General features: G+C 39.7%; 1 protein-coding gene across 32 annotated transcripts in view; it reads left to right on the forward strand.

The window, feature by feature from the left end:
* Positions 1-17,478, forward strand: part of ADGRL3 (adhesion G protein-coupled receptor L3) — a 459,475-nt gene that overhangs the window by 178,653 nt on the left and 263,344 nt on the right. For all 32 annotated transcript variants that reach the window (XM_042454258.1, XM_042454256.1, XM_042454257.1 and 29 more), the window contains one exon: positions 12,728-12,837. In XM_042454258.1, the coding sequence (XP_042310192.1) occupies positions 12,728-12,837 (110 nt within the window). The remainder of the gene's footprint in view (positions 1-12,727; positions 12,838-17,478) is intronic.

The raw sequence follows: 17,478 nt of genomic DNA on the forward strand, positions 1-17,478 counted from the left end.
TATATAAGAGGGAGGATTATACAGAAGAAAAAGAAAGATCCATAAAAGAAAACACTGGTAAACAAAAATGGGGAGAAATACCGCAAGAACAATATAACAAACTGAATGCAGAATTTACAGAAGAAGAAATAATATCCTATTCCCCACCACCACTCCCTTCTCCTATTGTGTCGTGTCTTTTTAGATTGTAAGCCTGAGGGCAGGGAACCGTCTGACTAAAAGATTGTATGTACAGCGCTGTGTAAATTTACAGTGCTTTATAAATAAAGGTTAATAATAATAATAATAAATAAGGAAAGCTATTAGAAATCTTAAACCGAATAAATACCCAGGACGTAATGGCTTTACAGCTATGTAATATAAAAAAAAACCTTAAAGATGTGTTAATTTCACCTTTAAAAAATACACTAAATGCAATCTCAGAAGAGGGAATTCCAAATTCATGGACAATAAATGATATAAAGTCCCCCCTAAAGAGGACAAAGACAGCACTCATGTCAAAAATTATAGACCAATTTTTTTTACTTAATTTAGATTATAAAATATTTGCTTTTATCCTGGCTGAACTTTTAAAGCCTGTCTTAATTAAGCAATTGAGGAAGATCAAACAGGCTTTTTACCTGAAAGACATTTAAAGCAAAATATAAGAGCTATGTTAAACCTTATTGAGTATTTTGAAAAAAATAATCAGAAAAAAATTGCAATGTTTTTCATAGACACATATAAGGCATTCGATAACCTCAATTGGGAGTATATGTTAAAGACATTGAATAATCTTGGAGTCGGCAACTGATATCTTAGCTGGATACAAAGCATTTACAGTACACAAACCGCAACGCTTCTTATTAATGGAGAAAGAACTGAACAGTTTAATATACAAAAAGGGACAAGGCAGGGTTGTCCCCTGTCTCCCTTATTATTTATAACTGTTTTGGAAGACCTCAACAGTAGAATAAGGAAAAATACAGAAATCACGGGGGTAAAAATAAAGAAATTCGAATACAAACTCAAAACCTATGTGGACGATCTTGCCCTTTTTCTAGAAGATCCTTCTGTTTGTATACATAAAGCCATTAACACAATTAATAACTTTGGTACTGCATCTGGATTTAAAATAAACACACAGAAATCAATGATAATAACTAAAAATGTATCCTCAGCTGAAGAAAAGGAAATACAAGATCGTATGAAATGTAAAATAATAAGACTAAATGTTTAGGAATATGTATTACTAATAGAAACACGGAACTCTTTGAGAACAACTATAAGAAAACTTGGAAAAAAATTAAACAGGATCTTCTGAAGTGGACTAAATTAAATCTATTTCTGGAAGAATGGCAGCTGTTAAAATGTCGGTTCTGCCAAAACTCAATTATTTTTTCACCAACGTTCCAATTATTTCCAACTTTTAAATATTAGAATAATGGAATAAAGAAATAAGGAAGTTTGTATGGGCTTAGAAAAAAAACACGTGTAAAATGGAAGACTTTAATTGATACCCATGAAAACGGTGGCTGTGGTTTGCCTGACCTTCAACTTTATTACCAAGCTAACTGCTTAATCTGGGCAAAAGACTGGATAAATTTAAAAGACAATAAATTGTTCGCCTTGGAGGGATTTAATGTCTGCTTTGGATGGCATGCGTTCCTTTGGTACAAAAAATATTATATTAACAGGGATTTTGAACATCATTCTATTCGGAAAGCTATTCTGACAAATTGGTTAAAAGTAAAACAACTTTTCTACAGGAAAATTCCTGGTTGGGTCTCCCCGCATGAGGCGCTCTTCTCCAGATCGCAGATCTCTACATGGCTAAGATATGAGGATTTGTTAACAAAAAATAATGAGAACAAGCTAAGCCTGAAAGTGATAGAGGAAATAAAGCCTATGGAGACACAGCGACATTGGTTCCTCTACACGCAAATTTCAAATAGATTCAAATTGGATGTTGAAACAGAAGGTCTCGAAATGGAAAAAAAATGAACTGGACAAAATACTACTAAAAGACAAGCAAAAATTAACATCTAAATTATATAAAATTTTGTTACAAAGAAAGGTTGAAAAAGACGTGGTAAAAGACTCTATGATTCAATGGGCCAGAGATATCGGCAGAACAATCGATTTAGAAAGCTGGAAAAATGCCAGGAAAAAAAACACTGAAATTTACACATTGCCAGAGTCTTCATGAAAATTATAAGAAAATGGAATTTAGGTGGCACTTTACCCCAGCTAAGATCGCGAGAATTCATAAAGGAACGAACATCTGTTGGAAATGCCAGGAAGCAAAAGGAACATGGTTCCACGTTTGGTGGGAATCTCCCAAGATAAAGAAATTTTGGAACCAAATCTGCTTGGCAATAACTGAAATTATTGGAATGAAATTTGAAAAACTTCCAGAGATGTATCTCTTAAACATGATGAACAAACTTCCAAAGAAAATAGAGAATCAACTGGAAGGCTACTCCTGGCGCAATATTGGAAACTAAATACGCTTCTAACTCTAGATGAGTGGTTACTTAAATTGTATGATTTGATGCATATGGATTGCCTGACAAACATTATTCACGGAAAAGGGGGAGAAGAAACTGAAAAGGAATGGGAGAGGGTAGAAATATATTGTGGTAAATGATGGAAATAATATATATTTGAATACAGTTAAGAATCTTAAAAGCAAATTTGGTTTTGCAATAAGAATAATGAGGACAAGTAAATTATTAGAGCAATTGATATACTGAAGTTATTAAAGATATAGTAGATTTATAGGGAAATTATGTAATGCAACAAGAATAAGCACACAAGATGAATGTTATACGAAGGAAGTAACTATTTCTTTTCAATATTGAATATAAGAATAGCAACTGAAGAAAGGTTTGGAAAATGCAGATTATCTTAATTAGTTTAAGCTGTTGGGATACACTGTTAAAATTTATATAACCATGTAAATGCAGATGTTTAACTGTCATATAGCGTTTAAAGCCTTGCTGCACTTAATCAAAATGGCTGCCACAACTTCAGTTCCAGCTTTGCCTCTTCTTTTAAAAAGGCAAGCACAATATAAATAAATATTAAAGTCTTTAAGACAAAGTAAAGGAAGGTGGAGTAAATAAAAAACATAGCCTACTCGGAGCCAAGGCAGGAAAAACACTGAGGGATGGTGGGGGTTGCTCTGGTGGCAACTCCTTCAAGTCTGTTCTCCTGCCTATTTGGATCAAGGAGATGGACTCAACCCATGATATAGGATGTTTCCACCTCCATTGCTGGAAAAAAATAATATAGATATGAAATACTGTAGATTTAGAGATATAAAAGGTTCATGAAACAAATATGGTAATGACTGCAAAGGAAAAGGTACAAATTATAGTAGCAGAGTGAAAGCATAGAGATGGTAATAAGAGAGTCAATGGTGCAGTACAGACCGCCAAAAAGCAGCGTACCAGCACCAGTATTAGGGTTAGGGTTAGGGAGCGCGCACCATGTACACACTCCCTAACTCTAATACGTACCGGCAGCAGCATAATCGAGGCATCCTGTGTACATGGGCACCACCATTATGACGTCACGGCCGCACCACATCCAAATGGCGCGTCGTGGGCGTGGTGTCTTTGCGCCGCCCCAGGCCACTTAGAGTGGTCCAGGCACAGCTCGTGAAGGAGCTCTGAAACGGAGCTCCTTCTGTGGGTGCGCCTCGTTCCCGCAGCCACAAAACGGCTGTGGGAACGACACCAGGGAGAAAGGGGCCGAGTGGCTCCTTTCTTCTCTGGCTCTGGCTCCTGGGGTGTCCAGGGACATGAAACCCCAAAGACACCCCTTTTCCAGGCCATGGGGAAGTTGCATTTTGCTGCTTTTTCTGTGGCCTGGAGAAGTGCTCGATTGGGGCTTCTGGGCTGCCGGTATGGTTGCCCTGGCCCCAATCCTCTTGCCCAAAGGGGCGGTCTGTACTGCGCCTCTATAACCAATAAGAAATAGGACAAGTAGGTAGTGAGGAAGTTGAAATGTATGGTTTTTGAACTTATATATGTGGAAATGGGAGGGGGGTAGTAGTACAAAGATTAAAAGAAGAAAGGGGAGTAGGCGGATGTGATGATGGCAAAGTAAGTAAAGCAGGGTTACAATATGTGAAAGAGAATATGAGAGTATAGGAGAAGGTAGAGGAGGAGACTAAGTAAGATAGACAGAAAAGAAGAAAGAAGGGTATGAGCGGGGAGATGATGAAGAGGGAATAAAAGAAGTTGGAAAGAAGAGGAAGGATAAGGGAAGGAGGAAATAAGGAGCTAGGAAACAAGAAAGATATAAGATTGAAATTAAGCAGGTGATAGGAAAGTAGGGAACAAAAAGGGACTGAGGGATTAAGAAGATATAAGGATATAAGAAAGTGAGTAGGAATTGAATGTGATAGCTATTATAGGTTATATTAGGTGGGTTTTTTAATGTTTGATGATATGATATGTTTGATATTTGTTGGATGTTTTTATCGCTCAAAATTAATAAAATTTAATTCAAGCTAAAAACAAAAGAAATACTATCCTGTTAAAGTTTTAAGATAAGGGATTTCTGAAGGAGAATTGTAATGTTTGTATTTCAGTAGACACAAAGGCTCAAGATCTAATCAAAGATGAAATTGTAAATACCTTCATTATTTGTTGCACTTATAGATCTTTCTGAATATAAAATAACAACAACAACAATAATAATAGTTTATTTATATACTGCCTTTCCAAAGGATCAAGGCAGTTTACAAAATTACAAAAGCAAATCCATAAACTACAGTAAAATATAATACAGTAATCTATATAAATAAAAATGTAAATGTTTGTTTATTCAAAATCTTAAATCTCCAACAGTTCTCCACCGATTGCTTTGAAATTTAGACACAAAGTTCCATTTGAATACACACATGTTTTTATTGGTCACCGTCCTCCTGAGTTTGTTGGCCCCTGAGGGTCTCTTTGGGACACTGAGAGGCCAGCAAATGGGCCTCGGAGAATGGGAGCCTCCGGAGTTTGCCAGCCCCTGAGGGTCTATTTGGGTCCCTCAGAAGCCGACAAACGGGCCTTGGAGGATGGGAGCCAATTGTAGGATTCGCTGGTTGCCGTCCTCTGGAGTTTTCCGGCCCCTGAGGGTCCTTTTGGGACACTGAGAGACCAGCAAATGGGCCTTGGAGGACGGGAGCCAGCGGCAAGAGCTTTTCATGGATTGCTTCTCACATGGACAATTATATGTTGTGTGTTCTAGAGTTGGCAAACCAGACAATCTCTATATCTACACAGACAATGGAATAACAAAAAATATTGTATACCCACAAGCATTGTGAAATTAAATATTTCTCTTTTTCTTTTCCATTTAACCAGACTGGGCCACAGCAATGCGTGGCCAGGTACAGCTAGTACAATAATAAAAACCAATACATACATAAAATACAATACAATTCAAATGCAATGCAGTGCAATACAAATAATTCCCTCCCTCTTTTACATGTATAACAAAATATCTAAATATAACAATGATAAAATATAAAATAAATTATTAAAACCATTCGTTAAACAATCAAAAGAGAAGGAAGCAGAGATGTTAGATATTAGATTCCTTATATGTAAAAGATGAGTGGCTATTAATTAATGTCTTGTTGATTCTAAAGCCATCATCATCATGGTGGGTGAGGCGAGGCAGTCCTCCTCCACCTGAGTCTTCCATTGCCTTTTGAGGCACTGGGGTGATGGAGTAACTGCCTGAATTGTGCAGTGTCTGTATAGGAAGGTCCTGCCACAAGCTTAATGCGTTGTTTTATTTACAGGTTTTAATTATATCTCCTCTTTCTAAAACTTTCAGATAGAATTGCCTTTCATTACGAAGCTGAAGAATAGTTCAGTTATGTTTTCACTATCATATAAATCCTCTTCTCATTAAAATGACCAGCCAGCTACAATGTTGACAGCTGACTGTTTTTACATACCTCTTGAGAAACGTCCTCACAGCTCCACTTCTACTATTCTTGCATTCTGATTTTCAAGCCAAATTCCACACATTCAAATGTGTATATATTATATAAAGTATGTTCCCTCCCCTGCATGATCTTGGCACGGTACACATTTTCTGATTTAAGGCTGATATGTGGCATAAACCAATATATATTAAGCCCAATGTGGCTAATTATTTTGAAACCCATTTGTGGCAGAAAAAGGCAGAGTAGAAATGTACAGGCATCCAGTAATGTCCATCCATTTTGAGTGATGCCCACAGAAGTTGTGTAACTCTTTCCTGTTAAGTCACATATTCCAAAAATGTAATTATTCAGACTACTATTAAACAAATGTTCCTATGTTACATCTATATCAGTGGTTCTCAACCATCCTAATGCTGCAGCGGTTCGTTCAACCCTCAAAGGGATAGCCACCCACAGGTTGAGAACCGCTGATCTAGATGCTTCTTCTAACAATTAAGCATAATGATTTGCAACTAGGGTTGCATCTGCACCAGAGAAATAATCCAATTTGACACCTCATTAACTGTTCTGGCTCAGTGCTAGGGAATTCTGGGAATTGTAGTTATGTGACACATTTAACTTTCTCTATCAGAAGAACAAACTGCAGTTCCCAGAAGTGCATAGCATTGAGCCAGGGCAGCTAAATTGGTGTCAAACTGCTTTATTTCTGCAGTGTAGCAGCAGCAGACTCCATCAAGTTGAAGCTCCTGCCTGTGTGAGATGTGTAGCGAGCGGCCCCCGAAACCCGAGAGTCCTGTGCCAAGTATGGAGGCAGCCACAGAAGCAGCATGGGCTCTCCATAGGTGAGATGCAGGACCCTGACAATGTAAGCACCCACTGGAGGCTGTGCTTGAATTCATCCCTCTTTCCAGGCAAAAACCAGGTCAGGTACCAGACAACAGGCAGGAGAAGGCCAGGCAACCATCAGCCTCCTGGGTTCTTGGCTCCTTCCTAGTCCCTCCCAGGTTTCTCTCCGTTCTTCTCATTGCCTCCCGCAATGACAGCCATTGCAAGCTCTTTCCTGCGATGGAATGGACTTCCTCCTCCTGGAATAGGATTTGGTGCCTGCAGTTTGGGAGGTGGGTCAGTCAGTCTTGGTCTCAGTCTGCACCCCTAAAGCTCAGTGTTTCCCTTTGGGGCAAATGCATGAGGAGGTTGCGACATTTTGTTGCTTTAACTGTCATATTTTTTAAAAATATATCTTTGGACCAATATGGAAGGACCCTAAAGGGGTTTTTTATCCTTTAATTTTATTTTTCACGCACACCCCCATTTCTTTTTCTTTTACAACGTTTTGCCTCTGCCCCTTCAACAACATTTTTAATTTCCCCCTTCTCTCCTCCACCCCATGTTACATGATACCGACGATAATGCTGTTTTACTTAGTAGTTTGTACAGAAGTTGCCGTCTTCTCATCAATGCCTGCAATCATGTTTGTTGTATAAGAGATTTCCCTTGAGAATAAACAATGAAAAGGACAAACAAGGATTGTCCTTCCCGCTTTTAAAAAAAGTGGAGACTTTAGGCGCAAGTCATTAATTTCATTAATTACAAATCCTCATCACCCACTGAGTTTCCTCCCAAATGGGTGCCAACTCAAGTAACACTTCACGCATTGGATGAAATGGACGCAAAAGCTTATGCCACAGTTTAAACCGTTAAATCTTTAAGGTGCCAGTTTAATTTCACAAAGACACAACACATTTGTGTCACAGACTCTTTCGTTTTCTTATATGGAAGGATCTATTTAAAGGCACGGGGAGGAATGAAAGGGAAAACAACAGGTGCAAGTTCCTGTAGAGCAACCATTTTCATAGAATCATAGAGTTGGAAGAGACCACAAGAGCCATCCAGTCCAACCCCCTGTCATACAGAAATATGATCCTTAAAATAATCTAGACCCAAGCCATATCTTGTATCACTATTATATTATATTTGCTTTGCCATGTAAAGAGTTCATAGAATCATAGAGTTGGAAGAGAGCGCAAGGACCACCCAGTCCAACCCCCTGCCATGCAGGAACTCTCAATCAAAGCATCCCTGACAGATGGCCATCCAGCCTCTGCATAAAGACCTCCAAAGAAGGAGACTCCATCACACTCTGAGGGACTGTGTTCCACTGTTGAACAGCCCTTACTGTCAGGACGTTCCTCCTAATGTTGAGGTGGAATCTCTTTTCCTGTAGCTTGTATCCATTTTTCCATCCTGTAGCTTGCTCCATCCTCAACATGGCATCCCTTCAAATATTTAAACAGGGCTATCATATCATCTCTTAACCTTCTCTTCTCCAGGCTAAACATATCCAGCTCCCTAAGTTTTTCCTCATAAGTCATGGTTTCCAGGCCCTTCACCATTTTGGTGGCAGTCCTATGGACACATTCCAGCTTGTCAACATCCTTTTTGAATTGTGGTGCCCAGAATTGGACACAGTATTCCAGATGGGGCCTAACCAAAGCAGAATAGAGTGGCACTATTACTTCCCTTGAGCTAAACACTATACAGTGGTACCCCAGGATACGAATGCGCCGCCTTACGAAATTTCCGGGTTACGAAAAAAATCCATAGAAAAAAACTGTTCCGGGTTACGAAGGTTATTTCGGGTTACGAAAAAATTTTTGGTGCTTTTCGGCGCTTTTTCGCACGAAATCGCGGCTTTCGCTATTAGCGCCTATGGCTTTTTCGGCTTACGAAGGATTTCGGGTTACGAACGCGGCGGCGGAACGAATTAAATTCGTAACCCGGGGTACCACTGTACTTCTATTGATGCAACCTAAAATAGCATTGGCCTTTTTAGCTGCCACATCACACTGTTGATTCATGTTCAACTTGGGGTCTACTAGGACTCCTAGATCCCTTTCACATGTAGTCTTGTTAAGCCAGGTGCCCCCCATCCTACATCTATGCATTTCATTTTTTCCTACCTAAGTGCAGTATTTTACATTTCTCCCAAGTTCATTTTGTTAGTTTTGGCCCAGCTTTCTAATTCATTAAGGTGATTTTGAATTTGGTCCTGTACTCTGGGGTATTAGATATTCCTCCTAATTTGGTGCCATCTTCAAATTTGATAAGCATGGCCTCTGTGCCTTCATCCAAGTCATTGACAAAGGTGTTGAATAGCACTGGGCCCAGGACAGAACCCTGTGGCATTCACTTGTCACTTCTCTCCAGGATGAAGAAGAGCCATTGTTCAGTACCCTTTGGGTACAGTCAGTCACCCAATTACAAATTCACCTAACAATTGTATAGTCTAGCCCATATTTTACTAGCTTGTTTGCAAGAATACCATGGGGGGCCTTGTCAAAGGCCTTACTGAAATCAAGATATGTTATATCTACAGCATTCACTTTTTCTACCAAGCTGGTAATATTATCAAAAAAAGGAGATCAGATTAGATGGCAGAAGCGCCATCTAACAGAAGCGCCAGAAGGAGCTCCGAAACAGAGCTCCTTCCCGGAGGGCGCCTCAGCAACCAGATTGCCGCATGAAGCCCCAAGGACACCCCTTCTCCCTGGTTCCAAAAAGCGCTGGATTGGGGCCTTTGGACTGCCGCTGTGGCTGCCCTGGCCCCAATACGTGGCGCAAAGGGGCAGCTGCAGGCTGTATCTCACCAACACCACTCTATTCTGTTTTGGTCAGGTCCCACCTTTTATCAGGGCCAGCTCTAGGTATTTGGCCACCCTAGGCGAGAAATATTTTAGCATCCCCTGTCGCCCCTCATAATTATTTTCACTCCTTGATTTCCACTGTTTCGTTTGTTAAAGCTAAACATGACATAAAACTTAGGTTCCAATCGTTTGTCATAGTATTGAGAATTAGTCAAAAAGCCAATTAGATTTTTACAGGTTAAATACTGTACTAATTTATTGCTGTGATATTTGGAATAGAGACTAATGCACACATATTCCTTTTGCAAGCTGAAAGCATTATTCATTTTAATGATGTGGAGAAATCTGGATCCTACCCCCATGAATTTATGGGATAGTAGTGGTCCTTCTATGACCCCTAAAAACTAAAAATCTTCACCCAAGGGGTAGAAAAGGGTGTCACAAGAAAGAGAAGAAAACCAGTAGGGTCACCAGGTGCAAGGACCAGGGCTGCTGCCACACTGCAGAATTAATGCAGTTTGACACCACTTTAGCTGCCCTTGGCTCCTATGGTGACCAGCTGTCCTAACTGCAAAGAAGGACAAGGCACCACAAAATGTAGGACTTTCAAGTAAAATGGAGGACATGACCAAGTCCTCCGAGGCCTAGCAATGGCTGTTCCCTGCGTTGGTAGTCTCAGAGTCCTCTGCACTGTCCCTGACGACTGTCTCTGCTGCTCTTCCTTGGCATCCTTGATAAGGGAAAGAGTTTCAAATCGATTCTGTTGCTGCAAGCTCCCAAAATGAATTCTGGTTTCCCTACTTCTGTGTGTCACATTCGTCCAGCTGTCTACCTGCTATGTATGTGAAGTGACCTCTTGTGTAGAAACTTCCTATGTGTGTGTTCCCAATCCAGGACCATCCATTCTGTTCTTTCCAGGATAACTCTTGCTTCCTAATATGCTGAAGTGTCTTTACCCGCGCCTCCAGCTCCTGGACCTTTTTTTGCTACAGGGCTATCAACTTGCACTTGGTGCAGGTGAAGTTACCTGCCTCCATAGGCAAGAAGATAAACATCCCACAACTGTTGCAGGTGACTGCAGCAGCTCCCTCACAGTCCATACTGATATGCCTAAAGTAGTCAGAGAAACATGACTCTGGGCTTCCCCCTCCAAAAGACCCCCATTAAACACTCTCAAAAATACTCCTGTTTGCCTGGCCTGTTCACTAAGAGCTGTCAGCGAGCTGAAGAGATTGGAGCCATAACTGTATAGAGAGCTATTGATTGCTAGCTCCTTCCCCAAGCAATTCTCTGACTCATTTGCTCTAAGCAAAAGCCCCCCACTTAACACCTTAAAGAAAAACAGTTAAAAACTAACAGAGAACCCCCAAACACAGCTCCCAGATCACCTTGTGCTCTATGTTGTGAGTTACTTGACTGGTTTTTCTCTCTCTCCTCCTTTGCAGGAAATGGGGTCTAAAGCATCTGAAATCAGCTAAAAACAACTAGGCTCCTAGGTTAATAATAATAATAATAATAATAATAATAATAATACCTCCACCCCAATGCCTCACAAAAGCCCAACCACTCAGGAACAAAAACACTTCAAGTTTGAAAAGAAGTCACTCAATGAAAATGGCTTAATAATAAATAATAAATATTTATTTATATCCCGCCTCTTCCGATTGAGGATCGAGGCGGGTAACAACAAAGTAAATACAATATACAACAATAAAAACAACAAGCCCCACAAAACCCCGACCCAACCCTCCCTCCCAACTATAAAATTAAACAGTAAAAAAATGTTTAAAAAGTACATAACAAGACATCAAAGCTAAAAACAAATCACAAATAAGAAAAACAATAAAAGGGGGATTCAATTGCTTCTGGACATTATCAATCGGGGAAGGCCTGCCGGAAGAGAAAGGTTTTTGTCGCCTTTTAAAAAGCCTCGAGTGAGGATAATTGGTGAATCTCTTCCGGCAGGTCATTCCAGGTTTTTGGAACGGTGACATTGCAGGCTTCTTGGCTACTGGTTGTTTTCTCTCTCTCCACCTGTGCAGGAAAAAAAAGTATTATGCTGTCAAGCAGAAACATTCTTGATATTGTGGTTTCTTAGCCATTTCCCAGTGGGCCTGTCTGAAATTTGACTAGTTTATGGTTCTCAGTATAGAGCTATCCCTTTCCATAGTTAAGAAAGTTTCAAAAATCTTCATTTCATTTATTTTTTAGAGTGCTTTATTTTAGTAAAACATAGTTCATCCTGGTCATCTAAGGCAATATAATGCCTGAATAATTTGGGGTTGATGATGTGGCATTACATGCTGTATATTACATGCTGTTAAGACACACCGCAAATTTTAAGATTTTTGGAAACCAAGTGAAAATCAGAATGCTTCCTACGAATAATTTTGAATTATTTGCTTGTCAGAATCCAGAGTCCATAATCTCTTATGTCTGAGTTTTCTCTTTCTCTGTCTTTTGCTCTGTGTATACTGAGGTTAATATCAACTAGACCTGTGATGGTGAACCTTTTAGAGGCCGAGTGCCCAAACGGCAACCCAAAACCCACTTACTTATTGCAAAGTGCCATGTCCCTCTGGCTTTCTATTAACAAACTCTGGCAAACTCTGTGCTGGGGTGCCCACAGAGAGGGCTCTGTGTGCCACCTCTGGCACGCGTGCCATAGGTTCGCCATCACTGAACTAGACAGATTGAATAGATTCAGTAGAATTTGCTTACATGTTGATTCACCAATTCAATGGAGTCAGCCCTCCATTGTTTGCAGGTTTAACATTTGTGGGTATGATTATTCGTGAGTTTGCCCATGCTCTCCTCACCTACCGCATAGTTCAGAAGGCTGTGCACACTCTCCTGACCGGGGCGGAGGGGAGCCCATGACTGGATTGGAAGGGTGCACATCTTCTCTTCCTCCTTTGGCCTGGGCTTTTCCCCGTATTTGCATTTTTTTCACTTTTGTGAGGGTCTTGCCCCTAACCCCCTGCAAATGTCAAGGGCATACTGTACTCTAGTAGGGACTAATTACCAGGATTCAGGCCATCATTTACTTTGAATGTTCATTTGAAAGCTTGGATTCCTAATTTAAATACTGCCTGCAATGATGTTTGAGTATTTACTTTGCTTGTTTTTGCTGGTCTTTCAGGTGCAGCAACCGGACACAGTGTGCTGTGGTAGCAGGCCCAGATGTGTTTCCTGACCCTTGTCCAGGGACATACAAGTACCTAGAAGTGCAATACGAATGTGTCCCTTACAGTATGTATACTGTATCTGTTGTGCAATTAATAAGTATTATGAGGTGCATGAATGTTGATATAGCTTGTTAGTTGCACATTTCAAAAAATACTGTGTAATCACATTTGTTATCTTGAAACAATTTGAGGAATGGTGTGGTATTCCAGCTAAAAGAATGATTGTAGTCTAGAAAATGCTAAATTTGTTTTTTGCTTCTACTATAAACTTACCAGTTGGCATGAAGTTGAACTGTCCCTCCCCACGCAGCCTTGCAATCTGCAAAACTGTGATTATAGCAGGATTATTGTAACCGAAACAATGCCAGTTCTTGTGTGAAAAGGTATAAAACCACCACTTAGATGCTTTTTACTGGCTGTATTCCCACAACTGCCTGCCCTTAGCCATCAACCAAGAAAGTGAAACAGAACCTCTGGGCTCTGCATCTGTGTTTGTCAACATTGCAGCTTCTTTGGAGAAGTGGGGAAATGACAAGAGAAGGTGGTTGCCTTCATTCTTCCTTTGTAGTTTTCTAGAAACACATAATTCATCAACATGGGACATGGGATTAGAGAAACATGGTCTGACTCAGCAACGTTTTTCTTGTATGACACATTTTGTATGAACTCTTAAAAAGTACTGTATTAATGCTAAGCATTCTTATAATTGCAAACTCATGTTAGCAAACATTGATGGTATTTATTAGTGACATTTCAAAATTATGTTTACGTATTCTTGAGTCCCCTCTTGCAATTTTCAATCAGAAAGAGAAAGTGTATGATGAGATATCATGGTATGAGGTTTGCTTCTTAATTACACATTTCTAAACCCATGACATTTCTTCAAGCCCCCTTAAGCATTAACATTCAGCTTGAAAATGTGCTGGTAATGTTACATATTAGTTGTTCTCCATAACAGAAGAATGTCAGGTTGCAGAAAATAAGCTTGTCGCTTTGTTTGATTTGCATAAAGTAGGCAAAGCATTTTACCACAACAAAAACAATAAAACTGAAGTTAGTGGCAGCCTAGCTCCAGGACTAGCTGTAGTTTTAGGACTCTCTACCCGCTCTTTGGTGCCAAACACTGACACACATTACTGTTATAGCAACAGCTTCATTGATGGTAAATGGTGCAGCAGATGCTACACAACAGAAAAGCATTCCCCACTTTTACTGATTGAGCCCAGCACTCCTCAGCCGATGGTAGAATTGGGTCCCTAGACAAAATCTACTCAGACAATCCCTCAACCAGAAATCAAATCAAATTCCCATTGCTGGACATAAGGAGAGCCCTTATGTCTCCTCCCTCCATCAAAGCTAATGGAAAGTGTGCTCCCAAGTGTTATGTAGTACAAAAGCAAACAAAAACCAAAGTGTGTAATGAGAACTATGCAAGTGGTTCTCAGCCTCCATATATTTCTCCAGCCTCTAATTATAAAGCAAAAGCAAAAAGTATCCAATAAGCTCACTAACAGTTAACTCTTCCACCCCGTTGGACAGCTGTTAAGATTTGACTCTAAAACGCATCTGCCTGGCAGCCACTACAATAACTTCTTTGTACAGTTGCTCTACTGAAATGGTATCTCTGTATAGCTGAGTCCAAGTACATAAGGGGGAGTGAAGAAGGAACAGGAAAAATAGTGGATAGCTCTGCCTTTTAATTGGTTCATATGCTTTGTAACACTCCTATATGCCCAGTAGAGGCATACATGAACACCTCTTAAGGTTGCCTTAGTACAAAACCATACTGTAGTCAAGCTCTGCTTGGCAGAGGCTGGTTAAGGCAGCAGAAGGTAGTAGTATTCTGTAGCCCTTCCACTTGACATCTTTTCTTTGTGGCTGGAGATGCCAGCAAATATAGTGTCTGAGATTCCACCCCTGGCATCTCCAGCCAATGAACTGATCCACGAAAGATCAGTTCTACCTGGATACTAGTAGAACCCCAGCATTATATACTCTGTAAGTATATAATGCATTTGCTGATTTCTGAAATTATTCCACATTTATCTGTATGTGCATTTTCTTTTATTCACTTCTATATGAATACTTCTATATGAATATTTTTCCATATCTTTTGGAGAGATACAAATACAGAACAGCATAAGGAATTTGGTGTGTGCAATTCTGAAAGTGTGTCGCACCACACCTGTGGGATCTCCACAAGGATGGGATAATAACACACCTTACAACACTTCAGAGATCTGTTTGTGCGAGTAGTGCTTGAGACTAGTGGATAATAATGTGCCAATATTATACATAACATAGCATAGTACAGGAATACATGGCTATTCATAACAAATTCATCCAAGGTTACTGAACTGGCAGAAGTAATCTCAGAACTACTGCCAATAACCTTTGAAAATTTCTGGACAACAAAAGAAGTCCCAGTAGACTTGAGGAGGGCAAATGTTGTCACCATTTTTAAAAGGGAAATGTAATTATTACCTAAGTAATTATTTGGTTCCTCTTTTTTTCCTTTCTTGAAAAGAGACATTTGCCCTCCTCCAGTCTGTTGGGATTTCTCCTGCTCTCCAGGATTTTTCAAAGATTATTGCCAGCAACTCTGAGTCAGGAATCTCTTCACAAGTGTAGACATCCTTCACATATAATGCTATTCCTCTGCCTTTCCTGTTTGATCTATTTTTGTGAAATATCATAGGTTATATTCCTCTTTTATTACTTTCCTGTCATGAGACTCATCCCACCACATTTCATTGATAGTGATATTATTGCTGCTGCTGCTGCTGCTACTACTACTACTACTAGTACTACCACTACAGGTTAAAAACAATTTGCTATTAGCCAGCCTCAAGTCGATCTTGACTCATAGCAACCCTTTGATAAGACAATGTCAAGACTCCCTGTCTTCCACCACTGTTCTTAGTTCTTGCACATTCATGCCCATCCATCCACCTAGCATGCAGCCTTCCTCCTTCTACTTCCTTCCACCTTTCCCAACATTATTGTTTTTTCTAATGACTCATGTCTCCTCATGATGTGGCCAAAGTACAACAGTCTCAATTTGATCATCTTGGCTTCCAGGGAAAGTTCAGGCTTGATCTGTTCGATGTTTTATTTTTGGCTGTCCACGTTATCCTCACCACTCTTCTCCAGCACCACATCTCAAATGAATTCATTTTCTTTTTATCTGTTTTCTTAATTGTCCAATTCTCATATCCATACATGGTAATGGGAAATACAATTGCTTATACAATTGTAACTCTCATGCTTAGTTGTGTATCTTTGCTCTTTAGGATCTTTTCTTGTTCTTTCATAGTTGCCCTCCTCATTCTTAGTCTTTTTGATTTCTTGACTGCAGTCTCCATTCTGATCTATGTTTCATACAAAGTATAGGGAATCTTTTACTATTTCTGTTTCCTCATTGTCTAGGTTGAGTTTATGTAGATGATCATCATTTTTTGTTTTCTTTATATACAACAGTAAGCCTGTCTTTACACTTTCTTTGTTGACATTCCACTTTAGTTGTTCCAGGTCTGTGATGTTTTCTGCTAGTATTATGGTGTCATCTGCATATCATAGGTTGTTGATATTCCTTCCTCCTATTTTCATTCCTCCTATTTATATGTCCAAGTCTGCTTTTCAAATAATATTTTCTGCGTACAAGTTGATCAGATAGAGTGAAAGGATGCAGCCTTGCCTATCCCTTTGCCATTTGGGAACCATTCAGTTTCTCTATGTTTTGTTCTAACAGTAGCCTCTTGTCCTAATTCTTCAACAGGACTATCAGATGATCTGTACAGTCAAAGGCTGTAAAGCTGATTTTCTTTTGGAATTCCTTGATATGTTCCATTATCCTTCATATATTTGCAGTGTGGTCCTTCATGCTTTGTTTTTTTCTGAACACTCTTGCACCTCTGGGATTTCTCTTTCCATGTATGATTGAAGGCTATGTTGTAGAATTTTGAACATGGTTTTGCTTCCATGTGAGATTACTGCTATGGTCTTATACTTGCTGCAGTCGTTTTTAGTGGATGCAGATGTATATTGATGTATATTGATCATTTCCAATCTGTTTGAACAATACAAAAGCTTTAAAAGTATAATATAAAGTTTAAAAAACAAACACATTTAAAAAGTTAAAACAATTATGCTATTACAATGTCCTAAAGTTATATAGAAAGCCTGACATCTGATTTACATAGCATTTGAAAGTCCAACTTTCACCAGTTTAAAAAATTTGTTTGCACAAAAACGTTTCTTCCTATCGCTAAAAGGTGAGTAGGGATGGGGTCAACCTGGCCTCTCTATGGAGGGAGTTCTAGAGGATGGGAGTAGCCACTGAGAAGGCCCTTTGTCTTGTTCCCACCAGATGCACCTGAGAGGGTGGTGGGACAGAGAGAATAGCAATAGCAAGTACATTTCTATATTGCTTATCAATGCACTTAGGCCCTTCCTAAGCTGTTTACAGTGTGTAAGCTAATTGCCCCAACAAGCTGGGTACTCATTTTAGTGACCTCGGAAGGATGACAGGTTGAGTTGACCCGGAACCCATAGCTGGAATTGAACTCACAACCTTGTGGTTTGTAAATAATGGCTGCAGTACAGACATTTAACCACTGTGCCACCAGGGCTATCTTAATGCTCTAGGGGCTCATATAGGAATATATGATCCTTAAAATAATCTAGACCCCAGCCATATCTTGTA

This window comes from Sceloporus undulatus, chromosome 2, assembly GCF_019175285.1.
Source record: "Sceloporus undulatus isolate JIND9_A2432 ecotype Alabama chromosome 2, SceUnd_v1.1, whole genome shotgun sequence".
Taxonomy (NCBI): domain Eukaryota; kingdom Metazoa; phylum Chordata; class Lepidosauria; order Squamata; family Phrynosomatidae; genus Sceloporus; species Sceloporus undulatus.